The sequence below is a fragment of the Mauremys reevesii genome, linkage group 9 (genome assembly GCF_016161935.1).
Source record: "Mauremys reevesii isolate NIE-2019 linkage group 9, ASM1616193v1, whole genome shotgun sequence".
Classification (NCBI taxonomy): domain Eukaryota; kingdom Metazoa; phylum Chordata; order Testudines; family Geoemydidae; genus Mauremys; species Mauremys reevesii.
In genome coordinates, this window is record NC_052631.1 from 7,395,321 (window position 1) to 7,421,843 (window position 26,523).

The 26,523-nt window shown below is 53.3% G+C and overlaps 4 protein-coding genes across 10 annotated transcripts in view; 2 read left to right on the top strand and 2 right to left on the bottom strand.

The window, feature by feature from the left end:
• Positions 1-197: 197 nt before the first annotated feature.
• Positions 198-8,109, top strand: LOC120371698 (PHD finger protein 13-like). Of its 2 annotated transcripts, none has more exons than XM_039487787.1 (5): positions 198-771; positions 4,394-4,486; positions 4,720-5,329; positions 5,693-5,740; positions 6,051-8,109. In XM_039487787.1, exons 1-5 carry the CDS (start codon positions 637-639, stop codon positions 6,275-6,277), a joined length of 1,113 nt encoding a protein of 370 aa, XP_039343721.1. In that variant the 5' UTR covers positions 198-636; the 3' UTR covers positions 6,278-8,109. The 2 variants fall into 2 exon arrangements, with proteins under 2 accessions (XP_039343721.1, XP_039343720.1); XM_039487786.1 differs by lacking the exon at positions 198-771 and adding an exon at positions 3,183-3,375.
• Positions 8,110-8,383: 274 nt separating this feature from the next.
• LOC120371697 lies at positions 8,384-14,564 on the bottom strand. Of its 2 annotated transcripts, none has more exons than XM_039487784.1 (3): positions 14,459-14,564; positions 12,232-12,285; positions 8,384-11,190 (listed from the first exon to the last, which is right to left on the bottom strand). In XM_039487784.1, exon 3 carries the CDS (start codon positions 11,167-11,169, stop codon positions 9,994-9,996), a length of 1,176 nt encoding a protein of 391 aa, XP_039343718.1. In that variant the 5' UTR covers positions 11,170-11,190; positions 12,232-12,285; positions 14,459-14,564; the 3' UTR covers positions 8,384-9,993. The 2 variants fall into 2 exon arrangements, with proteins under 2 accessions (XP_039343718.1, XP_039343719.1); XM_039487785.1 differs by having other exon boundaries at positions 12,211-12,285; positions 14,459-14,536.
• Positions 14,565-15,019: 455 nt separating this feature from the next.
• VWA5B2 (von Willebrand factor A domain containing 5B2) overlaps positions 15,020-26,523 on the top strand; it is a 63,130-nt gene continuing 51,626 nt past the window's right edge. For 3 of the 4 annotated variants that reach the window (XM_039488114.1, XM_039488115.1, XM_039488112.1), the window contains exon 1: positions 15,020-15,631. The gene's annotated coding sequence lies outside the window, so the exon portion shown is untranslated. Of the gene's footprint in view, positions 15,632-25,774; positions 26,112-26,523 lie in introns of those variants that run through there. The other variant, XM_039488113.1, reaches the window with a different exon arrangement.
• Positions 17,753-24,636, bottom strand: LOC120371824. 2 transcript variants are annotated; one of them, XM_039488119.1, is made up of 4 exons: positions 24,420-24,636; positions 23,525-23,687; positions 22,351-22,389; positions 17,753-20,940 (listed from the first exon to the last, which is right to left on the bottom strand). In XM_039488119.1, exon 4 carries the CDS (start codon positions 20,917-20,919, stop codon positions 19,738-19,740), a length of 1,182 nt encoding a protein of 393 aa, XP_039344053.1. In that variant the 5' UTR covers positions 20,920-20,940; positions 22,351-22,389; positions 23,525-23,687; positions 24,420-24,636; the 3' UTR covers positions 17,753-19,737. The 2 variants fall into 2 exon arrangements, with proteins under 2 accessions (XP_039344053.1, XP_039344052.1); XM_039488118.1 differs by lacking the exon at positions 23,525-23,687.

Here is a 26,523-nt window from a genome sequence, read left to right on the forward strand (position 1 = left end):
CAGGACCCAAAACCTGTAGGAGCTGTCGGATCCCTGGTCCAGCTCTTGCCAAGTGGCCGGTACCTATGGCCTCTCCCTGCCTTGTGAATGACCCCAGCCTGGAGGGGGTGCGCTCGGCTCCCAGCGGAGGGGGAGCTAGGAGGGACCGGGGCTGGCCCCCCGGCAGCCCCTCCTCCATTTCCCTTATGCGGCCGGCTGGCGGGGGGGCCCTTGCCCGCGGCGGGAGCCCGAGCCGGGGCACAGGGGCGGCAGGCGAGGCCTGAGCTCCGGAGCCGGATCCCCCACCGGGTTCTCGGGAAGCTGCGAGCCCGGGGGTGGCGCAGGGGCTGGGGAGGCCCCGGGTCTGCCGCTCAGCTGACGGGCGAGTCCAAGTGCCGAGGGGCCGGGGCGCCGCCCCGCCCTGTGCCGGCTCCAGGCCCCTCCTCCCCCTTCCCCGCCACCAGGTGGTTCCGCCCCCGCCCCCCGGAGCGGCCGGGCGGGGCTCCAGCGCCGGCGAGGAGCGGGCGGGCGGGAGCGAGGCGCCGGCGGCGGGGACAGAGCGGTGGCCGCGCCCCCGAGACCCGCACCCCGGAGCGAGGCAGCCCGCGCCGGGCGCAGCCGGAACCCGCCGCCAGCCCCAGGCACACGCGCCCCGGGATGAGCGGCGGCGAGCTCGCAGGGGGGAGGCGGCCGGGCTCCGGGTCGCCCCCCCGCGCCGATCGCTGGCCCCCCGCCTCTCCCCCGGCAGGTGCCAGCCCCGTGCCCAGCCCCGGCTCCCCCGGACCCGAGGAGGTGAGGCGGGGCGGGGCGGGAGCGCCGGGCGCTCGGGCTGTGGGGCTGGGCAGGCTCGGGCCCCGGGAGGGGCTCCATGTGCTGACGGGGGCGGCGGCAGGGGCCCGCTGGTGCCGGGGGCTCTGGGGGACCCGGACCCTGTGTGCCAGGCTCTGGGGAGGGGCGGCGTGGCGGGCTGGGGGGGGCTGTGTGCCAGGCTCTGGAGCGGGGGGCAGGGTGAGGCGCTGGCGAGTTGGGGCGGGCCGGGGGCTGTGTGCCAGGCTCTGGAGCGGGGGCAGGGTGAGGGCTGGGGGCGCCGGGCCGGGGGCTGTGTGCCAGGCTCTGGAGCGGGGGGCAGGGTGAGGCGCGGGCGAGTTGGGGGCGCGGCGGGCCGGGCCGGGGGCGCTGTGTGCCAGGCTCTGGAGCAGGGGCTGGGGGCGCCGGGCCGGGGGCTGTGTGCCAGGCTCTGGAGCAGGGGCAGGGTGAGGGGCTGGGGCGCCGGGCCGGGGGGTTGTGTGCTAGGCTCTGGAGAGGGGCAGGGTGAGGAGCTGGGGGCGTCGGGCCCGCGGGGGCTGTGTGCCAGGTTCTGGAGCGGGGGCAGGGTGAGGCGCGGACGAGCTGGGGGCTGCGTGGCAAGCTCTGGAGACAGGAGCAGGACTCAGCCGTGTGCCTGGGGAGGGGTGCTGTGTGCTGGGGGCGCTTTGTGTGCTGGGCTTGGCTTTGGGGTGGGGGCCAGCGGGCCAAGCCGGCCGGGGAGGGGCTGTGGAGCGAGGCGGAGTGCGCTGGTCCGGGTTTTGGGGGTCGTGAGGAGGGGACGCTGTTTGCCTCGCCAGGCTCCGGGGGAGGCAGGGGAGCTGTGTGCCGGGGCGTAGCTGAGGCGGGGGCTCTGGGAGCTGTGTGCCGGGGCGTAGCTGAGGCGGGGGCTCTGGGAGCTGTGTGCCGGGGCGTAGCTGAGGGGGGGCTCTGGGAGCTGTGTGCCGGGGGCGTAGCTGAGGCGGGGCTCTGGGGAGCTGTGTGCCGGGGCGTAGCTGAGGCGGGGGGGGCTCTGGGGAGCTGTGTGCCGGGGGCGTAGTTGAGGCGGGGGGGGGGGGGCGGTGTGCCCGGGGTGTAGCTGGGGGGCGGGGGGAGGCTGTGTGCCGGGGGTGTAGCGGGGGGGCGGGGGTGGCTCTGGGGCTGTGTGCCGGGGGCGTAGCTGAGGCGGGGGCTCTGGGAGCTGTGTGCCGGGGGTGTAGCTGAGGCGGGCGGGGCCCTGTGTGCCGGGGGCGTAGCTGGGGCGGGGGGGGTCTGTGTGCCGGGGGTGTTTCGGTGAGGGACCCCGAAAGCGGTGGGTGCCGCCACACGTTTTGGAGGAGGGGTGCTCCGGCGTCTGCCCGCCCTCGCCCCCGCCCCTCCTCGGTTCCCTCCGGAGGATCCGCCGGGCCGCTCCTGCGGCGGGGAGTGACCCCGTGGGGGCCGGCTCAGGGCAGCACCGGGAGCGCTGTGCGGGCGCCATCTTGGGCGGGATCAGATATCGGGGGCGGGAGGGACCCCCCTCCCCCTCTTGGACTCCTCGCTCCGTCTCGGGCTCTGGGCCGAGGGCGGCTCGGGGGCTGCTCTTCATGGAAGGTGCCGGGCTCAGGCTCAGCCTGTCTCTGGCATCCATAATGGGACTCCTGGCCGGGCTGGCCCCCGGGTGGATCGGGCTTGGGTGCCGCAGCTAACAGGCTATTCCACTACCTGCCCCTTCCGCAGGAGGTGTCAGCAGTGTGTGTTTGTGGGGGCGGGGTCTGGGCACTGGGGAGCATGTGGGGATAAGCTTTGGTCAGTGTGTTGGGGGGGGGTCTGGGCACTGGGGAGCATGTGGGGATAAGCTTTGGACAGTGTGTTTGGGGGGGGGTCTGGGCACTGGGGAGCATGTGGGGATACGCTTTGGGCAGTGTGTTTTGGGGGGGGTCTGGGCACTGGGGAGCATGTGGGGATACGCTTTGGACAGTGTTTGTGAGGGGGGAGGTCTGGCCATTGGGAGGAGTGTGTGTGGCTGAGGGAAGTTAGCTTTCTGTAGTCCTGGGCATGCTCTCTGCTCTTTCCTTCAGGCCTGTAACTGGGGCGGGGGGGGGGGATGCTCTTTCCAACCCTGCCACCACTGGTTGGCTCCTCCCACCCACCATAGGCACTAAAGGCCTCTCCCCCTGCTCTCCAGGAGGCAGGTGCCCCTCCCTATGGCTGGAAGTGATTGTCTTTCAGCCCTTGGGAAGAGGGGTGGAGTCAGACCTCTGGGGTTGGGATGTGACCAGGCCCCGGGGCTGTAGAAATTCCAGGCTTCCCTCAGTGTTTATCATGAACTTCCTCCTCTGCTCTTTGGGGTACTGCCCTTCAGAGTTGGGATTGAGGGGCTGGAGTGTTGGCCTTTCTGGTAGTTCCAAGTGTTAGATGCCTGCAGACTAGCAGGGAGGGGGCTGCCAAGCTGCTGGTGTTGACTCAGGCTCAGCCATGAGTTTTCACTGCCCTTGGGTGGCTGGCATGGACTGCCTGGCTGAAGTAAATGGTAGCACTGTGCCCATGTGGCCTATCCCCAGTCAGTCAGATAAGTGCCCATACTGGCTGGGATTGGATCCAGTGCTTTTATTTCCCTTTGTCTTGAAGGAGGTGGGTGCAAGAGGCTGTTTTGTGTAGGACTCTGGAGTTCCGTAATGGGCAACTTGATTGTCCTGAGAGGAAACTCTTCTCAGGTGCCCCTGCCATGGTGGCATAGCTGTTCTGGTTCCCCTCCATAGAGCTGTAGACTCAGGGATCAGGCAGGATGGTTCTCTAGAGTCCAATGCTCAAGGCTTTGTCTGAACACTCCTGTTTTAATTGTGTAGGGGCCTGTAATCCTTCCCACTGGATCTCAGCCGAGGATTTCCTTAGGCACTGATCATGGTCCCTGCTACAAACCCCCCAGTCCAGTGACTGAAGATTAATGGAGCTCATTGCTGGGGGCTCTTCCACAACTTCAGGGGTTCACCCTGTTTAGAAACCTTGTAGAAACTCAATATTCAAATATTTCCTTTCTACACATTGTGTGCATGTAGATTTGATGTGGTGGGGGCGCGTGAATGGGCTATGGCTGCAGGTTCTGGGTGTATCTTTGAAAGGGAACATCTAGGCATGCTGAATGTATGGGTTGGTTTGGGAGAAAGGAGGGTCGCCTTGGTGGGCTGGGCACTGCAGGCTTCTGTGGTGGCGTTCAGGCAGTCTCGGACTGTGTGCGGGTTATGTTGCTCAGGCATTCCAGGGCTGTATGTGCTGGATGTATAATGGAAAAGCAGCAAAGAGTCCTGTGGCACCTTATAAACTAACAGACGTATTGGAGCATGAGCTTTCGTGGGTGAATATCCACTTCAATACGTCCGTTAGTCTATAAGGTGCCACAGGACTCTTAGTCTGGATCTGTAAAAGCAGCAAACATGGCTACCCCTCTGATACATGTATAATGGAGTTACTTGGTGGCTGGTGTCGCACATGCAGTTCTTTCTGACTCCCACAGTGGCATCTTGTAGCATAAGATTTGGTCATTGCCAGCTTGGCCTTTAACTACAGACAATGTTTCGTCAAATTTTTTTCTAGCCATCAAGTCTGAGGCTGGAGGTGGAGACTCTAATCAATAAAATGTCATTTTTTGCAGCCGCCACAAAAAAGACAAAGAACCGTGGAAGACTTCAACCAGTTCTGCACCTTCGTGTTGGCCTATGCTGGCTACATCCCCTACCCCGAGGAGGTAAAACAGATTGGTGTGTGCGTTGTGCCATTGTTTTGTGTTGTGTGAAGGGGCCAATGTCCTGGGAGACAGACCTGGCACCTCTCCTTTCTTTCTTGGCACTGAGGTTTGGGGACTTCCTGCTGTGTCTTTTCTCCCGCTCATGTCTCCTTCCCTCCCCCAATAACTCCAAGAACATCACATCGGTGGTGTGGTCTTGTGCAGATCCTATGTGCTTTTCTTTGTCCTTACAGAATGAACCCTGGAGCCTTGGAGGCAGCATGAGTCCCCAGAACAGCACAGGCAGCACTCAGGACAGTGACAGCTGGGCCTCATCCCATTCCTCTGATTCCCAAGTACTGCCAGATGAGGGGAGGATCAGGAATGCCAAGTACAAAGGCGGCAACCTGTTCCTGAACTGCCCTGACTTCCCCAGCAGTTTCTATGCAGTCCGGCCCCAGCAAACCAAGAAGAAACTGTCTGCAAAGAAGCTCATCTTGGATCAAGAGATGGAACAGAAGATGATGCTGGCTGGCACGAAGAATTTAAGTGATGTTCAACAGCAAAGGAAAGAGTCAGCTGTACTAGAGGAGCAGGCACCTTATGTAATGGGAAAATGTCTTGAGTCCTTGGTTGTCCCAGCTGGCGAGCTCCGACCCAAATCCCTGTTGGAGGAGTTCATGAAGGAAGAAAAGGACTGGACACATGGGGTTCAGGGGAGTGAGGTGCCAGTAGGAAGCTACTTTCGACCAAAGGAGCAGGAATCATGCCCTGAGGAGAGTAGGAGCTCCAGCTGTCAGAATACTGTGGATCAAAGCAAAGAGGAGGAGGAGGGTACAAGCAGTGTCAGCTCCCAGCTCAATTGTAAGATCCCAAGCTAGTTTGTATGGCGAGTGTGGAGGGGTCTATGGGAAAAGAGGGGCAGATGTCCCTGGTCTGGATAGGTGGTTATGTCAATGCTTTGTTATCACTGCAAAGCTGCATTATGTTCCAATGTAGGTTCAGTTGCGTTGTGGGGAGCCCACAGCTACTGGAGTCCTAGCCTCACCCAACAAGAGGTGAAGTAGGGGAACTGCAAAGCATAAAATCAAGGTTTGGGCCTCAGCCTGTCAGAGTCCTTCTTTCCCTTGATGGAAACAGGGCTAGAGTCAGACTCATTCTTCAGCTTGGGAGACTCTCTCAAACTAACCATTTGACTGATTTTAATTGCTCTTTTCCCTTTTGCAGCTTCACCTGTGGAATTCACAGTGGCACCTCACAACACCAAATCAGAAGGTGAGTTGGACCCCATTATGTGTGGTACTGGCAGCCTCTCCAGCACAGGGATCTGGGAGTCTTGCTTTGCTGCTGGGCTTCTTCCTGAAATGGGTGTGGATTGAATGAGACGGGAGAATGCAGGCCAGCATAGGATGGGCCTGGGTTTCCTTCAGAGCTCATCACTAATCATCTGTGGGGGTCAGTGCTGAGCCCTATAGGCCTTCATGCTCCTGGGACAATGTATACTGCCTTTCTGTGTGCAAAATCTTATGCTATAAACTGGGCTTGTCTTGCATTTTTTGATGGAGGTCTGTCTCTCCCCGTCTAGAGGATGATGCTTGGGACCTGATAACCTGCTTCTGCCTGAAGCCCTTTGCAGGGAGACCCATGATAGAGTGTAATGAATGCACCACCTGGATCCATCTCTCTTGCGCCAAGATTCGCAAATCCAATGTGCCTGAGGTCTTCATCTGCCAGAGATGCCGTGACGCCAAACAAGAGATCCGTCGCTCAAACCGAGCCAGAACAGTGCCCCGCAAACGCTTCTGTGACTGATCCTCTCCCCCAGAGATATGGTGATTGTGGGCGGGGGCCCTTTGTTCTAAGACTATAGCCCAAGTTGGCTAGACAATCAATGCACAGTGATTATAGGAGGCCTGTGGCACTGGAAAGTGGGAGCATTGTGTTGGGCATGCCCCCTGTACTTCCAACTCCAGGAAGCTGGCATGTTGAGACTCACTCCAGGAGGAATAATCTCTCTTGTGGAGATCATGTAAACTATGTAGCTGAGACATCAGTTTTGCCAGCGCAGTGGGGCCCAGCAGAAGTCTCTCTCTCAATGGAATCCAGTGCAGTAGGTCAGCCAGAAACCTTCCTGTTGTAATACACATGGGGCTCAGTGCCTTTCCCCCAGGCAATCCAGGAGAGCCTAGTCCAAGTAGTTTCCCTCTGGTATGGTGACTGCTTAGACTTATCCAAAGGGTGGTTGTTATCCCACTGGTGCCCAATTCCTTTCCTGTGACAACCTTCTTAAGAGTGAGTTTAGTGCTGGTGAAAGTTGTCAGGTGGCTAGTGCCCCCCTCCTCCCCCAGACTGTCATCTTTAATCTGGGCTGTATCTGGTTTGTTGAGTGCACAAGCCTCTCCCACTACAAACCATGCTCTGGAGTGACACCCTTTTGGGAGGGAAAAGGAAGTTGTCCTCTGTGCTCTCATAGCCTGTCACTTACAGTGATGTGGACATCTGCCCCTGGACCTGAGTTGAGCACCCCTGCCTTCAAACTTGCTTCGTGTGGAGTAAGCAAAGAGTAGCCTCTGACTGCACTCACTAGCTCGAGGTTGGGAAGAGAAGGGCAGTGTGTGGTTACTGTAAATATTAATGGAGTGACTGTAAATAATTTGTAACAGATGTTTAGAAAATTATAAAAATTCTTGCTAAACTGTAAAATGGAATCCTCTGCTCCCAAACTTCCAGTTGCACTGTAGTCTCCTGTATGAGGGGACTTAAGGAATTGTGTCAGGAGCCCAAAACAGGTTGGGGGGAGGGGAGGAGAACCTTTAGAAACTTATGAGGGAGAGGGTGAGTCAACAAGCAGACCCTAGGCAATGGCTCTCAGGACTTCCCTGCTGTTGTGCACTGGGCTGTCTCCCAGGAAGCACCCTTGCTGAATGATGTGAACAAAGTCCTGACAGCAGAAAGAAAGTGAAGCATCTGTCTGAATTGTCCAATCCTGTGAAGAATTCTCCAGTATTAGCAGTCTAGGCTCCTTACTGAAGTTTGAGGAATGTTAGTGTCTCAGACAGACATGGGGTCTTTTGTAAGCCTCAGCCACTATGCAAATTGCTGCTTCTTAAATTGGATGTGCCTGCTATGAGCACACCTTTACAGTTGTAGACAGGATACTTGCTCTTCTCTCTCCCTCTCCTCAAGGAGGACATGACTGAGCTGGCTGCTCCACATGTACTAAGTATTAAATTCTATCTTCTAATTCTCCTTTTACCCACCCACCAAAGAACCAGACCCATGTGCCTTCTGCACCTTCTATGCTGCATTTCAAAGATGCTGCTCTCCCTGTGCTGGAGGCACTTGATTTAGTCATATAAACTGCAGGTGTTCTGACTCTTGTGCTGCATATTGGTACTGAGCTGGACCTCTGCTTCTTGGGGTGGAGGGAAATGAAAGGAACCTAAGATCACAATTCCTATTTTTCCAAACTTGTGTACTTGGCTGCCATGAGATATCATCAGTCAGCAATGTCCCTGTCCCTCTGGAAGGGTTTGCTCCTTGTACCCCCCTCCTGTGGGGGGAAGTTTAGGCCCCTGAAATGCTTTACACTTTTATAGTTTGTAGTAACTTTTATTGAAATTATGTAAAATAGCAAATTCTTGGGAGTGTGGGTGGAATATGTATATAATACAGTACTTTTGCCATAACCCTTGTGGCCTTATTTTTTTCATGACCTCACCTGTAACTCCCTTGTATAAGTTTCAGTGACTATTTCCTTGGGCTGTGCTGGGAGGGGGGAGGGAGAGGAGCCACTAGTCCTGTCCTTTCTACCATGGAGTCATCTTTGAGAATTTGGTGGATGCTGAGGAATTAAAAATCCAAAGCCTAGTGCCCTGGAAAAGAGATGTTAACTCAGGGACATTGAGCAAAGAGAAATGTTAGAACACCAGGGCTCTCAGATAGGTGAGGGTTACACACAGTCTCCCCTTGAAAATGCAGGAGACTATCAGCTGGGATACTAAAAATCTAGGATTAGACCATATGTGCTAGTCAAGTGGGGTGAGATTCTAGCCAGGACTGATGGCATCACAGATGAGGAAAAATGCCAACAGGCTTGCTGTTTTAAGTATTTGAGAAGTGCAATCACTATTGATTAATGGCAGTGGTCTGACACTCATGCTATAGAAAGGAAAATTAAGGAAATGGGGCATCTCCCTCACCTAAGGTAAAGCATCCCTTTAACTGGGAGACAGGCACAACCCCCTTCTACCACCCTGCTGAGCATATCTCTGGAAGCATGTCAAAATGCCAGCCCTATCTTAGGTGACCAGACACCCCTCACATGCCCTATCCTGGCCTCTGTGGTGACTTAGAGCTCAAGCTAAAGCCTCCTCTAAAAAAACCCTCCAAAAATACACCCAAAAAAAAGGTCTGTTTAGATAATTTTAATCAAAACAGGATTGATTTGAACAAAATAGTGATTTCAAACATCAAGGCACCTCTCCCTACTACTGTTATGCATATGATATGGTCTGCTACTAGAGAAATTAACTTCCATTAAAAAAAAGTCCAGGAAATCTCTTGGTGGTGTTGTTACTTGGGTCACCCTTGAAAGAATAGCTCTGAGATGTAAGCCCCTTCCCCCACATTCTTGTGGGGGGCAAGATTGATGCTAAAGCTAAACTATATTTTAAACAAGCAGTTAACCTGTTAAAATGATCAGCAATTACCCTCACTCAGGGAAAGAGGGTGGGAGTGAATACAAGATAGCATTGGAAGAAACAGCTGTGTGTGATGCTGCATTGACACTAAGGCACATAACTACAATTTAGTTACCCTATAAAGCAGGGGTTCTCAAACTTAGGGTTCACAAGCTGTCAGACTCTGCTCCAAACTCCACTTTGCCACCAGCATTTATAATGGTGTTAATACACAAGTGTTAACACTTTGAGGGGGGGTCACAGAGGCTTGCTATGTGGAAGGGGTCACCCATATAAAAGTTTGAGAACCCTAAAGGCCATACCTTACTTTTTATCTTCAAAAAGCCTGCCATTGACAATAGCAAGGATTCCTTGGGGGACTAAAATTCAAGTTTAGTCCAGGACTTTTACTCCAGCTCATTAAATGGAACCCCACCCCCTCCACAGGCTAAGTATGACAACCCATTTCCCTACAGATAATGCAAACTGCCCTACCTCCCTGCCACTGGCATAAATTCAAAGGCAGATGTTGAGAAAACAGTGAAGTTGTCTGCACACACATCACTGCCACAACACCAAATGCCCACAGTATTTGTTCTGCAGCTAGGACAGAACCATTAAATCATTGGCTGTCTTTCCATGCCACTAGGAAACAAAGGTAGATACTATCCTTGCCCCCATGGAGCTTACAATCTAAATTAGAAGGAAAAGTCTAGGCTTAGCAGGCATCATGTTCTAGATCCCATAGTTCTGTTAGAGCAGAACCAGAGATAGTCCATTAAATCTATCATGGCAGCTGGTGAAGACAAGCCCCTGGTGGGGTAGCAGCCAGATGTCCCTGCTACTTTATTCTTCCTTAGCCCAAACTGAGTTGCTTCTCTTCTCATCCAGGTGGGGAATCACAGCCTCTGCGTAGAACTTCTCCAGCTTGGGCTCAGTTTTCTCCCAGAACCCTGCATCAAAGTCCACTGGGGTGATGACTGTATCTTTGTTGGTGTGAACCACAAAGTCAGCCCTGTCAAAGCCTGTTGTTGCCATCTCGCACTGCAGCTGAGTGTAGTAGGGATGGTCTCTCTTCAAGGAGTAGGACTCACCATCCACTTCCAGGCAGAAGGCTTTGTCCTTACAGGCCTCTTTCACTGTCTTGTCTCTGTGCTTATAGGGACACTTGACCTCCAGTAGCTTTTCGGTACCTGCTTCTCTGACAATTCCATCTGGGCTGGCTGCGAGCCACTCCTTCTCTGGGTGAATGAAGAGGCCACAATCCTCCACCTTCACAGACCTACCTGTCCTCCTGGACTGGAGCTCCTCATATGCCTGCACTGCCTTTTTCTCATTTCGGGTGCCCCAGGACATGGCTGGTGTCTGCATTTTGGAACCAGAGCTCACCACATCCTTGAGATAAGACTGGGGCACCTCTGAGCTCTTGCCATTGACAAACTTGCAGTTAGCGATCCTGGGTGCAACTGAGGCTGTGATTCGGTTTTCCCGCCACTCATACCACTTGGGATTATCCCTCTGGCCCCGGGTTTCCCTCTCCACTTTCACCACATCTTCTCTTGTCAGCAGGGAGGAAAATTTGCTTGCTTTGCCCCGGTCAGTGGTACTGGCCTGAGAGCGGCTGGATTGACTCCCTCCCAGGCAGGGGTCAGCACCAGCAGGTGCTTTAGCTGTTGTGGAGCAAGGTTTCCCTCCACTAGTTACTGTGGGGTTCTTAGCTGTCACTCTGTAGCTTATCTTGGTGTCTCCTTGATCACTGCCATGTGCTGCAGTGGCCGTTGATTGGGAAGAGCTTTGCCTGGCTCTTCTGGCAGTGGTGCTGCTGGTTGGCTTGTCTGTCTGTGCCCTGCTGGTGCCTGAACTCCCAGCAGCCTCAGCACTCTTAGGTCGGCTGGCTGTGGGTGTTGTCTTGGCCTGGGTAGAGGCGGCAGAGGAACGGGGTGCTGCTGGGGTGGCTTTGGGCACAGTTGCAGCCTGACGAGGTGAGGCTGTGCTGTCAGGGTTTTTCCTGGGTCTCCCCATTGTTCAGTGTCAGGGGTCACACTGTGAGGGCACAAGAGAAAGATGAATGTACATTCCTAGACCAGATCAGTTTCCCAGCTCTGGCAGGAGCTACTATGCTTGAGGCTTCAGGTGGGTTACACATCCCTTCTCTCCTCATGTAGGCAGGACACCCTGCAGCCCTCTGCAAGAATGCATCTCTCTCTGTATTAGGCTGTTTGACACTTCTGTGCGGTCCCCAGGCAAGCCAAGATGTAAGGATCATGCAAGTGCATCAATGCCTGACCCCTCCCTTTATCCCTCTTTAAGGCTGTGTGATGTCTGACCTCTCTGCAGCAAGCTGGGTCTTAGGGCCTACAACTCCACAGTATGCATGGTTCTGACCCAATGAAGCCAGCCCAGAACTGAACTGGAGCTAACCCAGAGAGGGTTCAGGGAAGGAGTAGGTAACAGCTAGGGCTGTCCCATGGGAGCTGGAGCCGTGATGGAATATTATACCTAATGTGAAAGTTTAGGGAGATGTCTGAGTCATTGTGAATCCCATTGTTTTGTGAACACCTTTTGTGATTGAAAACTTCACATCAAAACAGCTCATTAGAACACCCATTTTGTAGCACAGCCTTGACAGTTAGTGGACAATCTGAGAAGTTGAGAGTAATCAAGGGACATCAACACTGACTGACTCTTTCCTACTGGAACAATGGGTTTTCTACTGGTAGGGCCATTGACTGAATGGGTCTCTACACAATCTGAGGGGGCAGGGAGCTCAAATCTAGACCTCTTCCTATCTTGCAGCACTGTCTTATAAGGGGTGGGTCTCTAAGCAGAGGCGGCCAGCCCTTTCCACTACCAGCACCAAGAGGAACAGGCCAGAAGGCAGTGAAAGGTGCCCAAGGACTCAGACCAAACCCAGGACTCACAGACCAGCAGGAACTGGATACATGAGCTTGTGTTCCACAGGTCTGTTAAAATTTTGAAGAGGTTTTTACAAACATCTTGTAAAGAGTAAAGCCCAATAACATAGTAACATTTTATTGGATTTTCAAACCCACCAACCCTCACCTTTAGGTGTGCAACCCTTACCACAGCAGTAGCAACCTGCAGGACAAAGGCCTCCACAGAGATTCTCTGTCCAATCTGCAAGAAATACAAAAGATAAAACAGTAGGAATTAAGATCAAGAAAGTACATCTCCATGATGCAGAGGGACCAACTGAGGCAGAGTGTGAAGTGACTTGGCCAAGGCTGTTGGAGAGCAGTGTCTGTGCCAGAAGTGGAACTGATTTCTTGTCTCCTAGTCCAGGATACTTTTACTTGTCCAAGCTGCTTCTGACCACACTGTACTGATTATTAAACAAAGACACTCAAGAGTAAATTAGAGGCTCCTGGAGCAAAGACTCCCTCTCTGCTGGCCTATGAACGGTCATGCCCAGCTACAGTGCAGGTAAATAAGCATTGTAATCCTCTGTCTCAGCACCCTAAAGTAACAAACCAAGCCATAGCAAATACTCAATTGCTTCCTGGGAGAACCAGGTCTCTGTCTGCCCCACTATGAAAGGCCAACTTGCTGCATCACTTCTCAGAAATCAAGCCTCTGAAATTATGGATGCATTGGGATTTCACTTCCCTTTCTGGCAGTAAAAGTTAAGAGCCAACAGCAGAGTCCCCTTTAACAAACATGCCTCTCTGCCTGCTCGCCTCCACACTAGGGAACTCTGGATTTTGAAGGGTTGATAGTCAATTTCACTAGTTCTCAGGGAGAGGGTTAGCATGAACTATTGACATGGCAAAAATGAACATTGTTATTGAAGAACTGAAAAGCTGTAACCACTATTTTTACTGTTGAAATGTACCTGATCCCCAAGTAACCCTCAGGCCATTCTCTTTCTCCAACCTGGTGTAAGGGCCTTTACTTTCATATCCTGGTTTTCTTCCCAGTTTAGTGGCTCGGTTGGGGCTTCTGGATGCCAATGTCATTTTTGCAAACAGGCCCAGCAGTTTATTTCATGATAATCTTTAGAATGCTAAAGTTTTCTTGGGATCACACATGATACCCACTCTTTGCCACTCTAAAATTAGTGTCTCCCTCCATGTTTCTCACTGGTGCCAGCCTGTCTTCCCAACTGCAGTGCCAGGATTATGACAAGACAAAATGGTCAGATTCCCATGACTCAAATAGTCCCCTCTAGCAACAAGTCCAGCATATCTGTCAGGATGACTTGAACTGCTCTAGTCTACATCCATGTGTGTAACTGTCCAGGGAAGTGGGTTTATTTATGCCACACTCTGCAGCTGCAATTTACAAAGCAGCCAAACATAAATTTTTCATGAATACACTATCATCCCCACCCCCACAGACTCTTCAAAACAAGCCTGTTCACTTAAAAAATGAAACTTGTTCCCTTATAGAAACAGTCCCTGGCTCATTCATAGGCCTGCCAACCAACTAACTGTGGATTTCAGTAAGACACCCTTTGCCCCTGAAAGCTATAGCGTTTGTAGGGACAACCCATCCCTGTGAATTATTCAGTTTGACAGGACCACGTCGGGGCCAGAGAATCCAAGGAGTGGAGCCTTTGGTCTGTAGGTCACTGATCTCAGCCATTTATAGCCCTGGCTCATTCAGGGACCCATTTAACAGCATCTGCTCAGGAGCTCGGTGAAGTGGCCCGGGCGGGCTCCATGGATCTCTTAGCAAGAGAGCCGTTCACAACACCCAGCCGGGCAGACTGGGGACACTGAGGGACGAGGAGACCCATCCAGCTGGGCTAGGGCCGGGCAGGGAGCGCTGCTCCCGCCAGGTCTGAGGCTACAAGCCCCTGAGCCTCAGACAGCCTGAGAGAGGCCGAGTGCCCCCCCCGGGATCTGAGCCCGTCTCAACCGAGTCCACCGTCAGGGAGGGGCTACAAGCGCCCACCTCCCCCCCCCCGCGCGCAGAACTGAGCCCCACCCTCCAGCCTACACGCCCCCCCTGCCACCGGGAAGCCAAGTCCAGCCCCCGGCGGCGCGCGCGTCCCCCCCCCCAAGCGACTGGCTGCAGCGTCGGTGCACGCGGCAGAACTAGGCCCGTGGCAGAGCCGGGACAGGTCACGCCAGCCCCGCGCCGGGTTGGGAGCCCCGGCTCGGGCCCGCCCTCGCGCTGCGCAGCGGCGCGCGGAGACCCGCCCCCACAGATCTGTCTGCAGGGCGGACAGCGCGCGGCCCCGGGGAAGGGGCTGCCGGGGCACGCGCCAAGGAGCGTCCGCTCGGCCCGCCCGCCAACGGCCGCACCCAGGCGCGGGGGCTGCCTCGGGGGCTTACCCCGCTCCTACCTGAGCCAGAGCTGAGGTGAAAGAGGCGGGGCCGGCCGCTCCCACACGAAGCGATGGAGAGAACGAAGCAGGGCCCCTCCAAACACCGCGAACCCCTCTACTGAGCGTGCCGAGTCCCTGCGAGGCTCTTAAAGTAGCCCCGCGGAGCCAATCAGCGACAGCGACCGTCACCGCCTTTTTTTTAAACAAAATAGTGAGCGGGATGGCCCGGCCAATCAGGTGCCTCCGCTCTCTTCCTTAAAACGTCCTTGCAGGCCATTGGCTGCGAGGCAGAAGCGGGGGCGGGGTTCGAAGACCGCTTGGGGGCGGGGTTTGTCAGTCACGCTAGGCGGCGGGGCGGGGCAAGGTGGAAGCACAACAAAAAAGCCCGGAGGAAACGCGGGAGTTTGGTTGTAGAAAAAAACGTTGGGGTAACCGCCCGCGTCACGTGACCACCCCGCTCCTTTCCACCCCCCCGGCCCAACTTGAGGGCGCGCAACCCACCGCCTGGGAGCGGGAAGGGGTCGCTCTGTCAGTGTCACGGCGTGTCTTTGTGGGGGCGGGGGGTTAACGTTCAGTAGCGGGGTGAGCGCTCTCCTGCAAGCCACGAACTCAGATGGGAGCGAGGTTTCGGGAGTGGAGGGGGCTGGGGTGCTCTGTCCGACCTTCCCTTCTCCCCGGGGGTTGGCTCCTCTCACCCTTTGCGTGGGTTTAGTGCTGGGGAAAGGTGTCAGGTGGCTTGTCCCGGAGACCAAGGGCCTCTTTCAATATAGCAGATACAGCCCAGGTCAGAGGGCAACCTTCTCCCCCTGCAAACCGTGCCCTGAAGTAACACCAGCTGAGGGGGCAGAAAGGAAGTTGTCCTCTCGGCTGTTATGGCCAATGTCAAATGTTGTGATTTGCCCTAGGACCTGGATTGAGCAGCCCCTCCCGTAAACTCGGGCTTCACCTGGACTAATTAAAGAGTAGCCCCTCTCTGATCTGACTGCACTCACTAGCTCCAGAGAGTCCACAGGCAGCAGAGAATAAATAAAACCACCCTGGGCAAAAGCAGATCAATCTCATCCCCTTGAAATGGCTCTCCAGCCTTCCCCTGATGCTGCTGCTGGGCTGCACTGGGCTGTCTGCCAGGAAGCATTCTTCATAAAAGTTTGGTGGATGATGGGAACCAAGTCCTGAGAGAGCAGGAAGCAGGTGAGGCTTCTATTTCTGAACTGTCCTCTCCCCTGAAGAATTCTCAGGGTCTGGCAAAGTTGGCTCCTCAGTCAAATTTGGGGACTGTTAGTGCCTCATACAGACTGGGGATCTTGTGCCTTGAACCTCATCTGCTATGCAAATTGCTGCCCCTTGAATGGGATATGCTGACTATGGAGTTTCTAGGCAGAATATTTTCATAGATTCTAGGGCTGGAAGGGACCTCGAGAGGTCATCAAGTGCAGTCCTCTGCCCTCATGGCAGGACCAAATACTGTCTAGACCATCCCTGATAGACATTTATCTAACCTACTCTTAAATATCTCCAGAGATAGAGATTCCACAACCTCTCAAGGCAGTTTATTCCAGTGTTTAACCACCCTGACAGTTAGGAACTTTTTCCTAATGTCCAACCTAAACCTCCCTTGCTGCAGTTTAAGCCCATTGCTTCTTGTTCTATCCTTAGAGGCTAAGATGAACACGTTTTCTCCCTCCTCCTTATGACACTCTTTTAGATACCTGAAAACTGCTATCATGTCCCCTCTCAGTCTTCCTTTTTCCAAACTAAACAAACCCAATTCTTTCAGCCTTCCTTCGTAGGTCATGTTCTCTAGACCATTAATCATTCTTGTTGCTCTTTTCTGTACCCTCTCCAATTTCTCCACATCTTTCTTGAAATGTGGTGCCCAGAACTGGACACAGTTGAGGCCTAACCAGCGCAGAGTAGAGCGGAAGAATGACTTCTTGTGTCTTGCTCACAACACACCTGTTAATGTATCCCAGAATCATGTTTGTTTTTGCAACAGCATCACACTGTTGACTCATATTTAGCTTGTGGTCCACTATAACCCCAAGATCCCTTTCTGCAGTACTCCTTCCTAGACAGTCTCTTCCCATTCTGTATGTGAGAAACTGATTGTTCCTTGTTCTTCTGTCTTCCTCTCTCTTCTTCAGGGGGAGCACATAACTGAGCTGGTTGGTCTCTTGGGAGCTCCATATGCACTAAGAATCAGATCCCATTTTCTAATTCTTCCTTACTCTCCTCCCACACAGAACGAGACCCATGTACCTTTTGCACCTTCTGTGCTGCATTTCAAAGACTCCACTCCCCTTGTGTTGGAGGCCCTTGGTTTACTCATATGACGGTAGCTGTTCTGATGCTTGTGCATTGGGGGGATTCATGTCCCTACTCAGCTGGACCTGTTTTTTGGGGTGACCAGGGGCTTGGAGGGGAGGGGACATGGAAGGAACCTAAAATCACAATTCCACTCTTATTTTTCTAAAGGGTTTTTTTCATACTTGTGCATTTGGCTCCCATGTGACCACTTATTGGGGGAAGGGCATATGGGGCATCTCCCTCATCACTCAGCAATCCCCTGCATTGGGAGGGTTCACTCCCTGTACCCATCTCCTGCAGTGGGAAACCTAGGCCCATTAAATGCTTTACACTTTTATAGTTTGTAGTCAGGTTTTTATTGAAATGATGTAAAATAGCAAATTCTGGTCCTTCCCTTGTGGAGTATGGCTGGAGTGATATGTATATAATAGAATACTTTTGCAATAATCCTTGTGGCCTTGTCTTGGTTTCATGGCCTCACCTCTAATCCCACTTGGGGGTGAGTTTCACTGAATCTCAACTTTGACTGAGCACAGTGGGTGGGAATGATCCCTAGCCATGTTTTTTCTACCATGGCTCAGTCTTCATTGGGAGTTTGGTGGATCCTGGGGAGTTAAAAATCCAAAGCATGGAAGACTCCGTCTACATGTGTTTGAAGAGTACAAGCCTCTTGCCCTGGGAAAGAAATGGTTGTGGGAGTGCAAGGGTGTGTAAAACTAGGCAGAACGAGGGGAAATTGAGCAAACATAAATGTAGTGTAAGGAACAGGGAGAACACCAGGGCTCTGAGCTGGATCAGACTCAGGTGCAATCTTCCACTGGAAGAAGTGGGAGATAGTCAGCTGGGGCACTAAAATCTCAGACTAGAGTACTAGAATGTATCTGCTAGGCCCAGGTTGAGAGAGAGAGAGAGAGAGAGAGAGATATGACTGATGGCATTTCCCCCCCACCCATCTATGATGTAAGCAGCTGAAAACAGGCCTCATCTAGGGCCTTGGGAGTGAAATTACTGCTGTTTTCTTGATTTCTATTTGAGATGTACATGGCACTATTGATTACGGGGTGGTAGCTTGGCTCCCATTGTGCTGCGGGGAACTCTGGAAATGGGGGAATTCCAACACCCACTGAAAGCACCAGTTCAACCATGGGAGAAACTGGGAGGCAGGCACGTATGTTAATACAAGCAGCTCAAAATGGGTGTCCTATCCTTGTGTGTGAGAGCAGACACCCACTCCTGGTAATGAGCCCCTCTGCTGCAGTGCCCTATCCAGTCCCCCTGGGTTAATTACAGCTCCACAACTGGTTCCCTCTACAAATCACAAGAGAATCACCCCAAGTGAATATTTTATTTAGACACTTTAGTTTCCAAAATAGGAGCAACTGAAATGAACCAAAACAGTGATTTCAAAGCCATAGGCTGCTCTACCTATTGCTGGGACACACATGGCAGAGTCAGCTAGTGAAGAAATAAGCTTTCATTTAAAAAAAAGTCTCTGGGGAATCTCATGGTTGTGTAGTTATACTTGGTTCACATTTGAAAGGTTAATTGATGGATGCAATGTTGTCTTCCTGCATCTGCAGACAGCCTGAAACAGTAGCTCTGAGATGCAAGCCCTTCCCCCAAATTCTCATGGGGTCCTATTGGGTTTGGGGAAGTGGGTGGACATAAGCCCACCGACGGCCGAAGACCTCTCAGAGAATGGAACGGTCACAGAGAACCCCCTCAGCCAACATCCTCTCCCTGGCGATATAGATGGCCACTTTGACCATCGCTAGGAGGTTGACAAGGAGGTCCCACGACTTTGTGGGACCACGGATGGGGCGTGTGTATATGAGAAGGTGCGGGGAGAAAATGCAAAAGTGGGTCCAGGAGGAGCCAGAAAAGGGGCTGCAAGCTGGTGTACACAAGCTGGGGTCTCCCTCATGCCGCAAAAGGGACAGGCATCAGGGACGGGGCAAATCGCACCAGTTACATGCCTGTGCTCATGGTTCACATTATCATGGGGCAAGGGGGGGGATTCCAAACCCTACTAACACTTTAAGTGTAAGCAGTTAACAAGTTAATTGCTGATCATTTTAACAGACTGTGGGAAAGAGGTTCTGAGGGAAGATGGCAAGAGAAGAAACAGCAGCCTATCTAAAGCAGAACACATTATCCCTTTGAGTGATGCTGAATTGACAATACAGCCCATAATTCTAAGTTCAGTTACCCATTAAAGTCCATACCTTTTGTTTGATCTTGGCAAACCTGCCATTGACAGCAGCAAGGATTCCTCGGTGGACTAAAATTAAAGTTTAGTCCTGAACTTACACCCCAGACCATTAAATGGAATCCAGCCCCCTCCTCAGACAACCTTGAACTATGCAGTTTTGTTGTAACTGTGTTGGCACCAGGATATGAGACATACAAGATGGGTGAGATTACCTCACCTACCTTCTTCTCTAAACCCTGAACTAGACCATTTCACAGACAGACCAACTTATTTCCCCAGAGATGGGATACTTTGCAGCAGGTGCCAGGCACTGGAATAAGAAGTTCGGAAGAGGGCAGCTGTTGAGAGAAAGGTGACGTCATCTACACAGACAGGCAATCAGTTCAATCCCGGAGCACTAAATGCCAGTCCTGTAGGAGACACAGGCAGATACAATCCTTGCCTCAGGGAGCTTACAATCTAAATAGGAAGGAAGAGTCCAGTCTCAAGCAATGTCTACATTACAGCCACTACAGCAGCAGTGCTGCAGCTGTACTGGAGATAGTTACTGCTCAGTGTAGGAACTAGTTCATTAGAAGACCTAGTCATGTCTATACTGGAGGTTAGGCAGACATAAATAAAGCATTTAGGGAACAAATGTAGCTAGTTAGCTCTAATTTTTAAATGTAGACCAGGACTCAGCAGGTATCATGTTCCAGATTCCATAGTTCTGTGTGGCAGAACTAGAGATAGTCCATTAATCTATCATGGCATCTGGAAGACAGAAGTCCCAATTACTTTATTCTTCCTTAGCCCAAACCGAGTTGCTTCTCTTATCCAGGTGGGGAATCACAGCCTCCATGTAGAACTTCTCCAGCTTGGGCTCAGTTCTCTCCCAGAACCCTGCATCAAAGTCCACTGAGGTGATGACTGTATCTTTGTTGGTGTGAACCACAAAGTCAGCCCTGTCAAAGCCTGTTGTTGCCAGCTGGCACTGCACCTGAGTGTAGTAGGGATGGTTTCTTTTCAAGGAGTAGGACTCACCATCCACTTCCAGGCAGAAGGCTTTGTCCTTACAGGCCTCTTTCACTGTCTTGTCTCTGTGCTTATAGGGACACTTGACTTCCAGCAGCCCCAGTAGCTTCCCTGTATCTGCTTCTCTGACAATTCCATCTGGGCTGGCTGCGAGCCACTCCTTCCCTGGGTGAATGAAGAGGCCACAATCCTCCACCTTCACAGGCCTACCTGTCCTCCTGGACTGGAGCTCCTCATATGCCTGTACTGCCTTTTTCTCATTTCGGGTGCCCCAGGACATGGCTGGTGTCTGCATTTTGGAACCAGAGCTCACCACATCCTTGAGATAAGACTGGGGCACCTCTGAGCTCTTGCCATTGACAAACTTGCAGTTAGCGATCCTGGGTGCGACTGAGGCTGTGATTCGGTTTTCCCGCCACTCGTACCACTTGGGATTATCCCTCTGGCCCCGGGTTTCCCTCTCCACTTTCACCACATCTTCTCTTGTCAGCAGGGAGGAAAATTTGCTTGCTTTGCCCCGGTCAGTGGTACTGGCCCGAGAGCGGCTGGATTGACTCCCTCCCAGGCAGGGGTCAGCACCAGCAGGTGCTTTAGCTGTTATGGAGCAAGGTTTCCCTCCACTAATTACTGTGGGGTTCTTAGCTGTCACTCTGTAGCTTATTTTGGTGTCTCCTTGATCACTGCCATGTGCTGCAGTGGCCCTTGATTGGGAAGAGCTTTGCCCTGCTCTTCTGGCAGTGGTGCTGCTGGTTGGCTTGTCTGTCTGTGCCCTGCTGGTGCCTGAACTCCCAGCAGCCTCAGCACTCTTAGGTCGGCTGGCTGTGGGTGTTGTCTTGGCCCGGGTAGAGGCGGCAGAGGAACGGGGTGCTGCTGGGGTGGCTTTGGGCACAGTTGCAGCCTGACGAGGTGAGGCTGTGCTGTCAGGGTTTTTCCTGGGTCTCCCCATTGTTCAGTGTCAGGGGTCACGCTGTGTGGGCACAAGAGAAAGGTGAATGTACATCCCTAGACCAGGTTGGTTTCCTAGCTCTGGCCTCTGTGCTTGAGGCTTCAGGAGGGTTACGTCCCTTCTCGCCCCATGTAGGCAGGACATCCTACTGCCCTCCACAAGAATCTGTATGTATCTCCATATTAAGCTGTTATGACACTTTTATCTCTGTGCTGTCCCTATGCAAATCCCTTCCCCAGGCTGTGGTGTCTGCCAGACAAGCCAGGGAAAAGGGCATGCAAATACATCAATGCCCCACCTATCCCTTTATCCCTCTTCTTTAGGGCTGTATGATGTCTGACCTCCCAGCAGCGAGCTGGTTCTTGCGTCCTGCACCTCCACAGTATGCATGGCTCTGACCCAATGAAGCCAGTCCAGAACTGAACTGGAGCTGACCCAGAGAGGGGTCAGAGAAGGAAGGGCTGGGTATCAAGCTAGGAGCTGGAACTGTGATGGATGGGAGGGGATGGAATGTAATAATAGTTGGTGTGAACATTTAGGGAGCTGTCTGAGTCATTATTAATCCCATTTTGTTTTGTGACACCATTGGTGAATGTAACTTTGACTAGAGTTTAGAGCATCCATTTTGTAGCACAACCTTGACACCTACTGGACAGACTGTATCTGTATTTTTTATTTATATTTATCTATCTGAAAAGCTGAGAGAGCAATTGAGGACAATCAACACTGACTGTTTTCTATGGGGTGCTTCTCTAAGGAAGGGAGGTCATTCTACTGCCAGGCCTAAGGACTCAGACCCAACCCAGGAGTCACAGAGGTGGTAAGATCAGACAAATGGGTATTGTGTTCAGGACTTTATTTTCCACAGATCTGTACTCTTTAAAAGCACAAGAGAGTTAAAGTATTTGTCCTTAAGAAATTCCTTTGCTAAGCCTGTTTTCGTTGTTTCAGTGCTACATTGATCCTGAAGGTTTTAACTAGAAAACCAGAGCTCCCAGAGCCCATGAACTCTGGGGGGAACGTGACTAAACAACTGGGGGGACTGGGTGGGTTGTGCCACTGTTTTCAGGATGTCAAGAAAGATCTCAGAGTACCTGGGAGTATGCCTGAAAGACCCAGAGCTAGGAACAGTGATTAGTCTCTATCCAAATCCAAGGGGCTCAGAAACATGTGGGATTTAGTGGTTGAATTCAATCACAACAGACTGGTGATCATCCAGAGAGTGGGTCTGTTCCAGGTTCTAACAGCTGATTCTTTCCATCTTGAAAGTGCTGCCCAAATACTAGAGAGAGAAATGCCAACTGCTTGGTCCCACACTCAAGATTTTTGTAAAAACTCTTTAAAATCCCCATAGTAACATTTCCGTAAATTTTTAAACCAACCAATCTTTTGCAGTAGCGTGTGCAACTCTAACACAGCAGCAGCACTAACCTGCAGGGCCAGGGCCTCCACGGAGATTCACTGTCCAATCTGCAAGAAATGCAAAAGAGAAACAGCAATAATTAGGGTCAAGTAAGCTCCTTTTACTAGTCCAAGCTGCCTCTGACCACATGTATCTTTCAACCTGCTTAAAGGAAGTGTCCACTGGATTGTTCATTAGGTAAAAAAGCTCCAGAGAATATATTAGAGGCTCCTGCGGCAGAGACTCCCTCTCTGCTGGCCTATGAAGGGTCATACCCAGTTTCAGTGCTGTGTATATAGAGAAAGGGGATTAGAGTGCTTCAGAGCCCCAAGGTAACAAACAAATGCCCAATCTCCTCCTGTGTGTTTATTCCCCTCCCCTCCCCCAAAGGCCCACTTGCTCCACGACTCTTTTCAGAAATCAAAGTACTGAAATGATGAGTGCTCTGGAATTTCACTTCCCTTTTTGGCAGGAAAAGTTATTAAAAGCCAACAGCTGAATCCTATTCAGCAAACATGCCCCAGCTTGCCTCTCTTCCACACTGGGGAACCTTAGATTTGTAAGGACTAATAGTCAATTTCACCAGTTCTAGGGCTGAAGGTTAGCTTACGGGGTGGCATGAACACTCTTGACAAGGTAATAATGAAGTTTTAAAAGATTGTAATTAAAGAACTGAAAAATTGTAACCACTATTTTGACTTTTGACATGTACCTGATCCCCATGAGTAACCCTCCAGCCATTATCTTGTCCTCCACCCTGATTTGAAAACCTGATACCCTGGCTCTTCAGTTTAGTGGCTCGGTTGGGCTTTTGGATGCCAGTGTCATTTTGCAAACAGGCCCAGCGGATTATTTCATTCTAATCTTTAGAAGGGTGAAATTTTCTTGGGATGAAATGGTGACACCACTTTTTTTTTTTTATAGTCCTAAAACTGGCTTCCCCCTCCATGTTTCTCTCACTGGTCCCACCCTGTCTTTCCAGCTGTAGTGCCAAGATATGACAAGACAAAAGTGTTCAGATTCCAGGGACTAAAATAGTTCCTTCTGCCAACAAGTCCGGGCATATCTGTCAGGATGACTTGAACTGCTCTAGTCAGCATCCATGGGTGTGACTGTCCGGGGAAGGGGGTTTATTTATGCCTCACTCTGCAGTTGTAATTCACAGAGCATCCAAATGCGAATTTTTCATGATTACACTCTTACCATTCTCACCCCATAGACTCTTCAAAACAAGCCTGTTAGTTTAAAAGTGAAACTTGTTCCCTTCTTGAAATACAGTCCCCAAGCAGGCTTATTCCTAATGCTGCACGTGTTAGTTGGTTGGCAGAGGTTTGCTCAGTTATCTGTGGGTTTCCATAAACCACCCCTGAAGGATAGAAGGGTTGTAGTGATAAGTTAGGTTTCATTTTAGACTGAGCACCATCCCTGTCTGTGAATTATAATTATAATTCATGAAGTGCTAGAGCCATGAACAGGTCAGGGAGCAGAGCCTTTGACCTGTAGGTCATCACTGATCTCAGACCCACAGGCATCTATAGCATACCCCCAGCATACCCCCTCGGCTGGGAATTCAGCCCCTACCCCACCCCACCCCCCAGCAGGGAACTCACCCCACCCCCCAGCAAGGAACCCAGCTCCTACCCCACCACACACCCCCTGGCAGGGGATTCAGCCCCTATCCCACCTCACCCCCAGCAAGGAACCCATCTCCTACCCCACCCTTCCGGCAGGGAACCCAGCCCCTACCCCACCCCCCAACATGCCCCCGGCAAGGAACTCACCCCACACTACCCCCCAGCAAGGAACCCAGCTCCTACCCCACCCTCCCAGCAGGGGATTCAGCCCCACCCCCAACATGCAAGGAACCCAGCTCCCACCCCACCCTCCCAGCAGGGAACCCAGCTCCTACCCCACCCTCCCGGCAGGGGATTCAGCCCCAGCAGGAACTCACCCCACCCCACCCCCAGCAGGAACCCAGCTCCTACCCCACCCTCCCGGCAGGGGATTCAGCCCCTACCCCACCCCCGAGCAGGGAACCCAGCTCCTACCCCACCCTCCTGGCAGGGGATTCCGCCCCCCAGCAGGGAAGGGAACTCACCCCCCGGGACTGCACCGCGACACTTCCTCGCCCAACACCCGCTGCCCTCGGTTTCTCCTGAGAAGTTGTTTGCTCCACCCCGGCCGGGCCCCGTGACCGGCCCGGCTCCTTCCCCCGCTGCAGGGGCGGGTGACGGGAGGGGCCCGAGAGCCGGCGCCGCCGCCTGAGAGTCGGGAGTTGGCCGGAGGGGGGCGTGGCAGGGGGATGGAGGGCGGTGGGGAGCGGGAGGGGCCATGGCGTGGGGGGTTGGAAGGGGGAAGCGGGAGGGGAGATTGGGAAATGGAGAAGTTGGGAGAGGGGCAGTTGGCAGTGGGAGGAGCTGTGGCACACGGGGGGAGGGGCAGTTGGCAGTGGGATGGGGGGTTGGGAGAAGGAGGGAGGAGCATGGCACAGGGTTGGGGGGGCAGTTGGCAGTGGAGAGCTGTGTGGTAGGGGGGGGGGGCAGGGCAGAGGGGGGGGGGGGAGGGAGGAGCTGTGGCACAAGGGGGCAGTTGGCAGAGGGAAGGGGTTGGGAGAAGGAGGAGGAGCATGGCACAGGGAAGGGGTGGGGCTATGTTGGGGGCAGTTGGCAGTGGGAGGAGCTGTGGTACAAGGGGGGAGGGGCAGTTGGCAGAGGGGAGGGGGGTTGGGAGAAGGAGGGAGGAGCATGGCACAGGGAAGGGGGTGGGGCTATGGCGGGGGCAGTTGGCAGTGGGAGGAGCTGTGGCACAAGGGGGGCAGTTGGCAGAGGGAAGGGGGGTTGGGAGAAGGAGGGAGGAACGTGGCACAGGGAAGGGGGGTAGGGCTATGGCAGGATGGGGGGCAGCTGGCAGTGGGAGGAGCTGTGGCACATGGGGCTGAGGGCAGGGGCATCTCCAGGCCCCAGCACGCCAAGCGCATGCTTGGGGCGGCATGCCGCGGGGGGCGCTCTGCCGGTCACCGGGGGGGCGGCAGGCGGCTCCGGTGGACCTCCCGCAGGCGTGCCTGCGGAGGGTCCGCTGGTCCCGCGGCTCCGGTGGAGCATCCACAGGCACGCCTGCGGGAGGTCCACCGTAGCCGTGGGACCAGCGGACCCTCTGCAGCCACGTCTGTGGGAGGTCCACCGGAGCGTGGGACCGGCGACCGGCAGAGCGCCCCCTGCGGCGTGCCGCCGTGCTTGGGGCGGCGAAATGGCTAGAGCCGCCCCTGGCTGGGGGAGATGGGAGAGGAAGGGGCCGTGGCACAGGGAAGGGGGGGTTGGGAGAAGGAGGGAGGAGCATGTCACAGGGAAGGGGCGGTCAAGAAGACTGTGGCACAGTGTTGGCAGAGGGGAGACCCCTGATGGCCCAGGGAGGGGGGAGGGGCAGTTGGAAGAGGGAAGGGCTATGGCACCACACAGGGATGGGAGGTACGGTGACCAGACAGCAAATGTGAAAAATCAGGACAGGAGGTGGGGGGTAATAGGAGCCTATATAAGAAAAAGACCCCAAAATCGGGACTGTCCCTGTAAAATCGGGACATCTGGTCACTCTAAGGAGGTGGTGGGATAGCCAGGATAGGAAGTGTGGGATGAAATATCTCCAAAGCAGATGGTCCCCATTGCATAAATATCCAGGGGGAGCAGAGTGATGGTGCTGAGACTGGAGCAAAGGGAGGGGGACAATGTGATGGGGGAGCTGATTGGGAGAGACTGATGGAGCGGCAGGAGACAAATTCTTCGCAGAGCACCATAAGGTCAGCAATGCCTATGAATACAGTAGTGCTTGAAGGGAAGGATGCTTGTGGAGAGGAGTTCCTTGTCTCTGCTGGAGCTCATCCCTACCTATGGTTAATGCTAAGTCATTACTGGCTGTGGGTTATTTCTGAAGTTGAACAGCAAGGGATGAAACTGAAAACATTTACAGGGTGCTAGAGCCTTTTTAACAGGCATAGCTGGATTTTCCCACTAGAGGGAATCATTCACTCAACTATACAGAGAACAGCACAACACTTGGCAGAACAGGCCCTTTAAGGCTAGCCCTGACGTGTTTTACAGAGACAGGTGACTGGGCCCTGTTGAATGCACAGCTGCAACACAAAGAGGCTCATCTCTTAAATGAGCAAGTCACTGGCAAGCAGAAGGAAGAGTGAAATCCTTGCTGTCTGT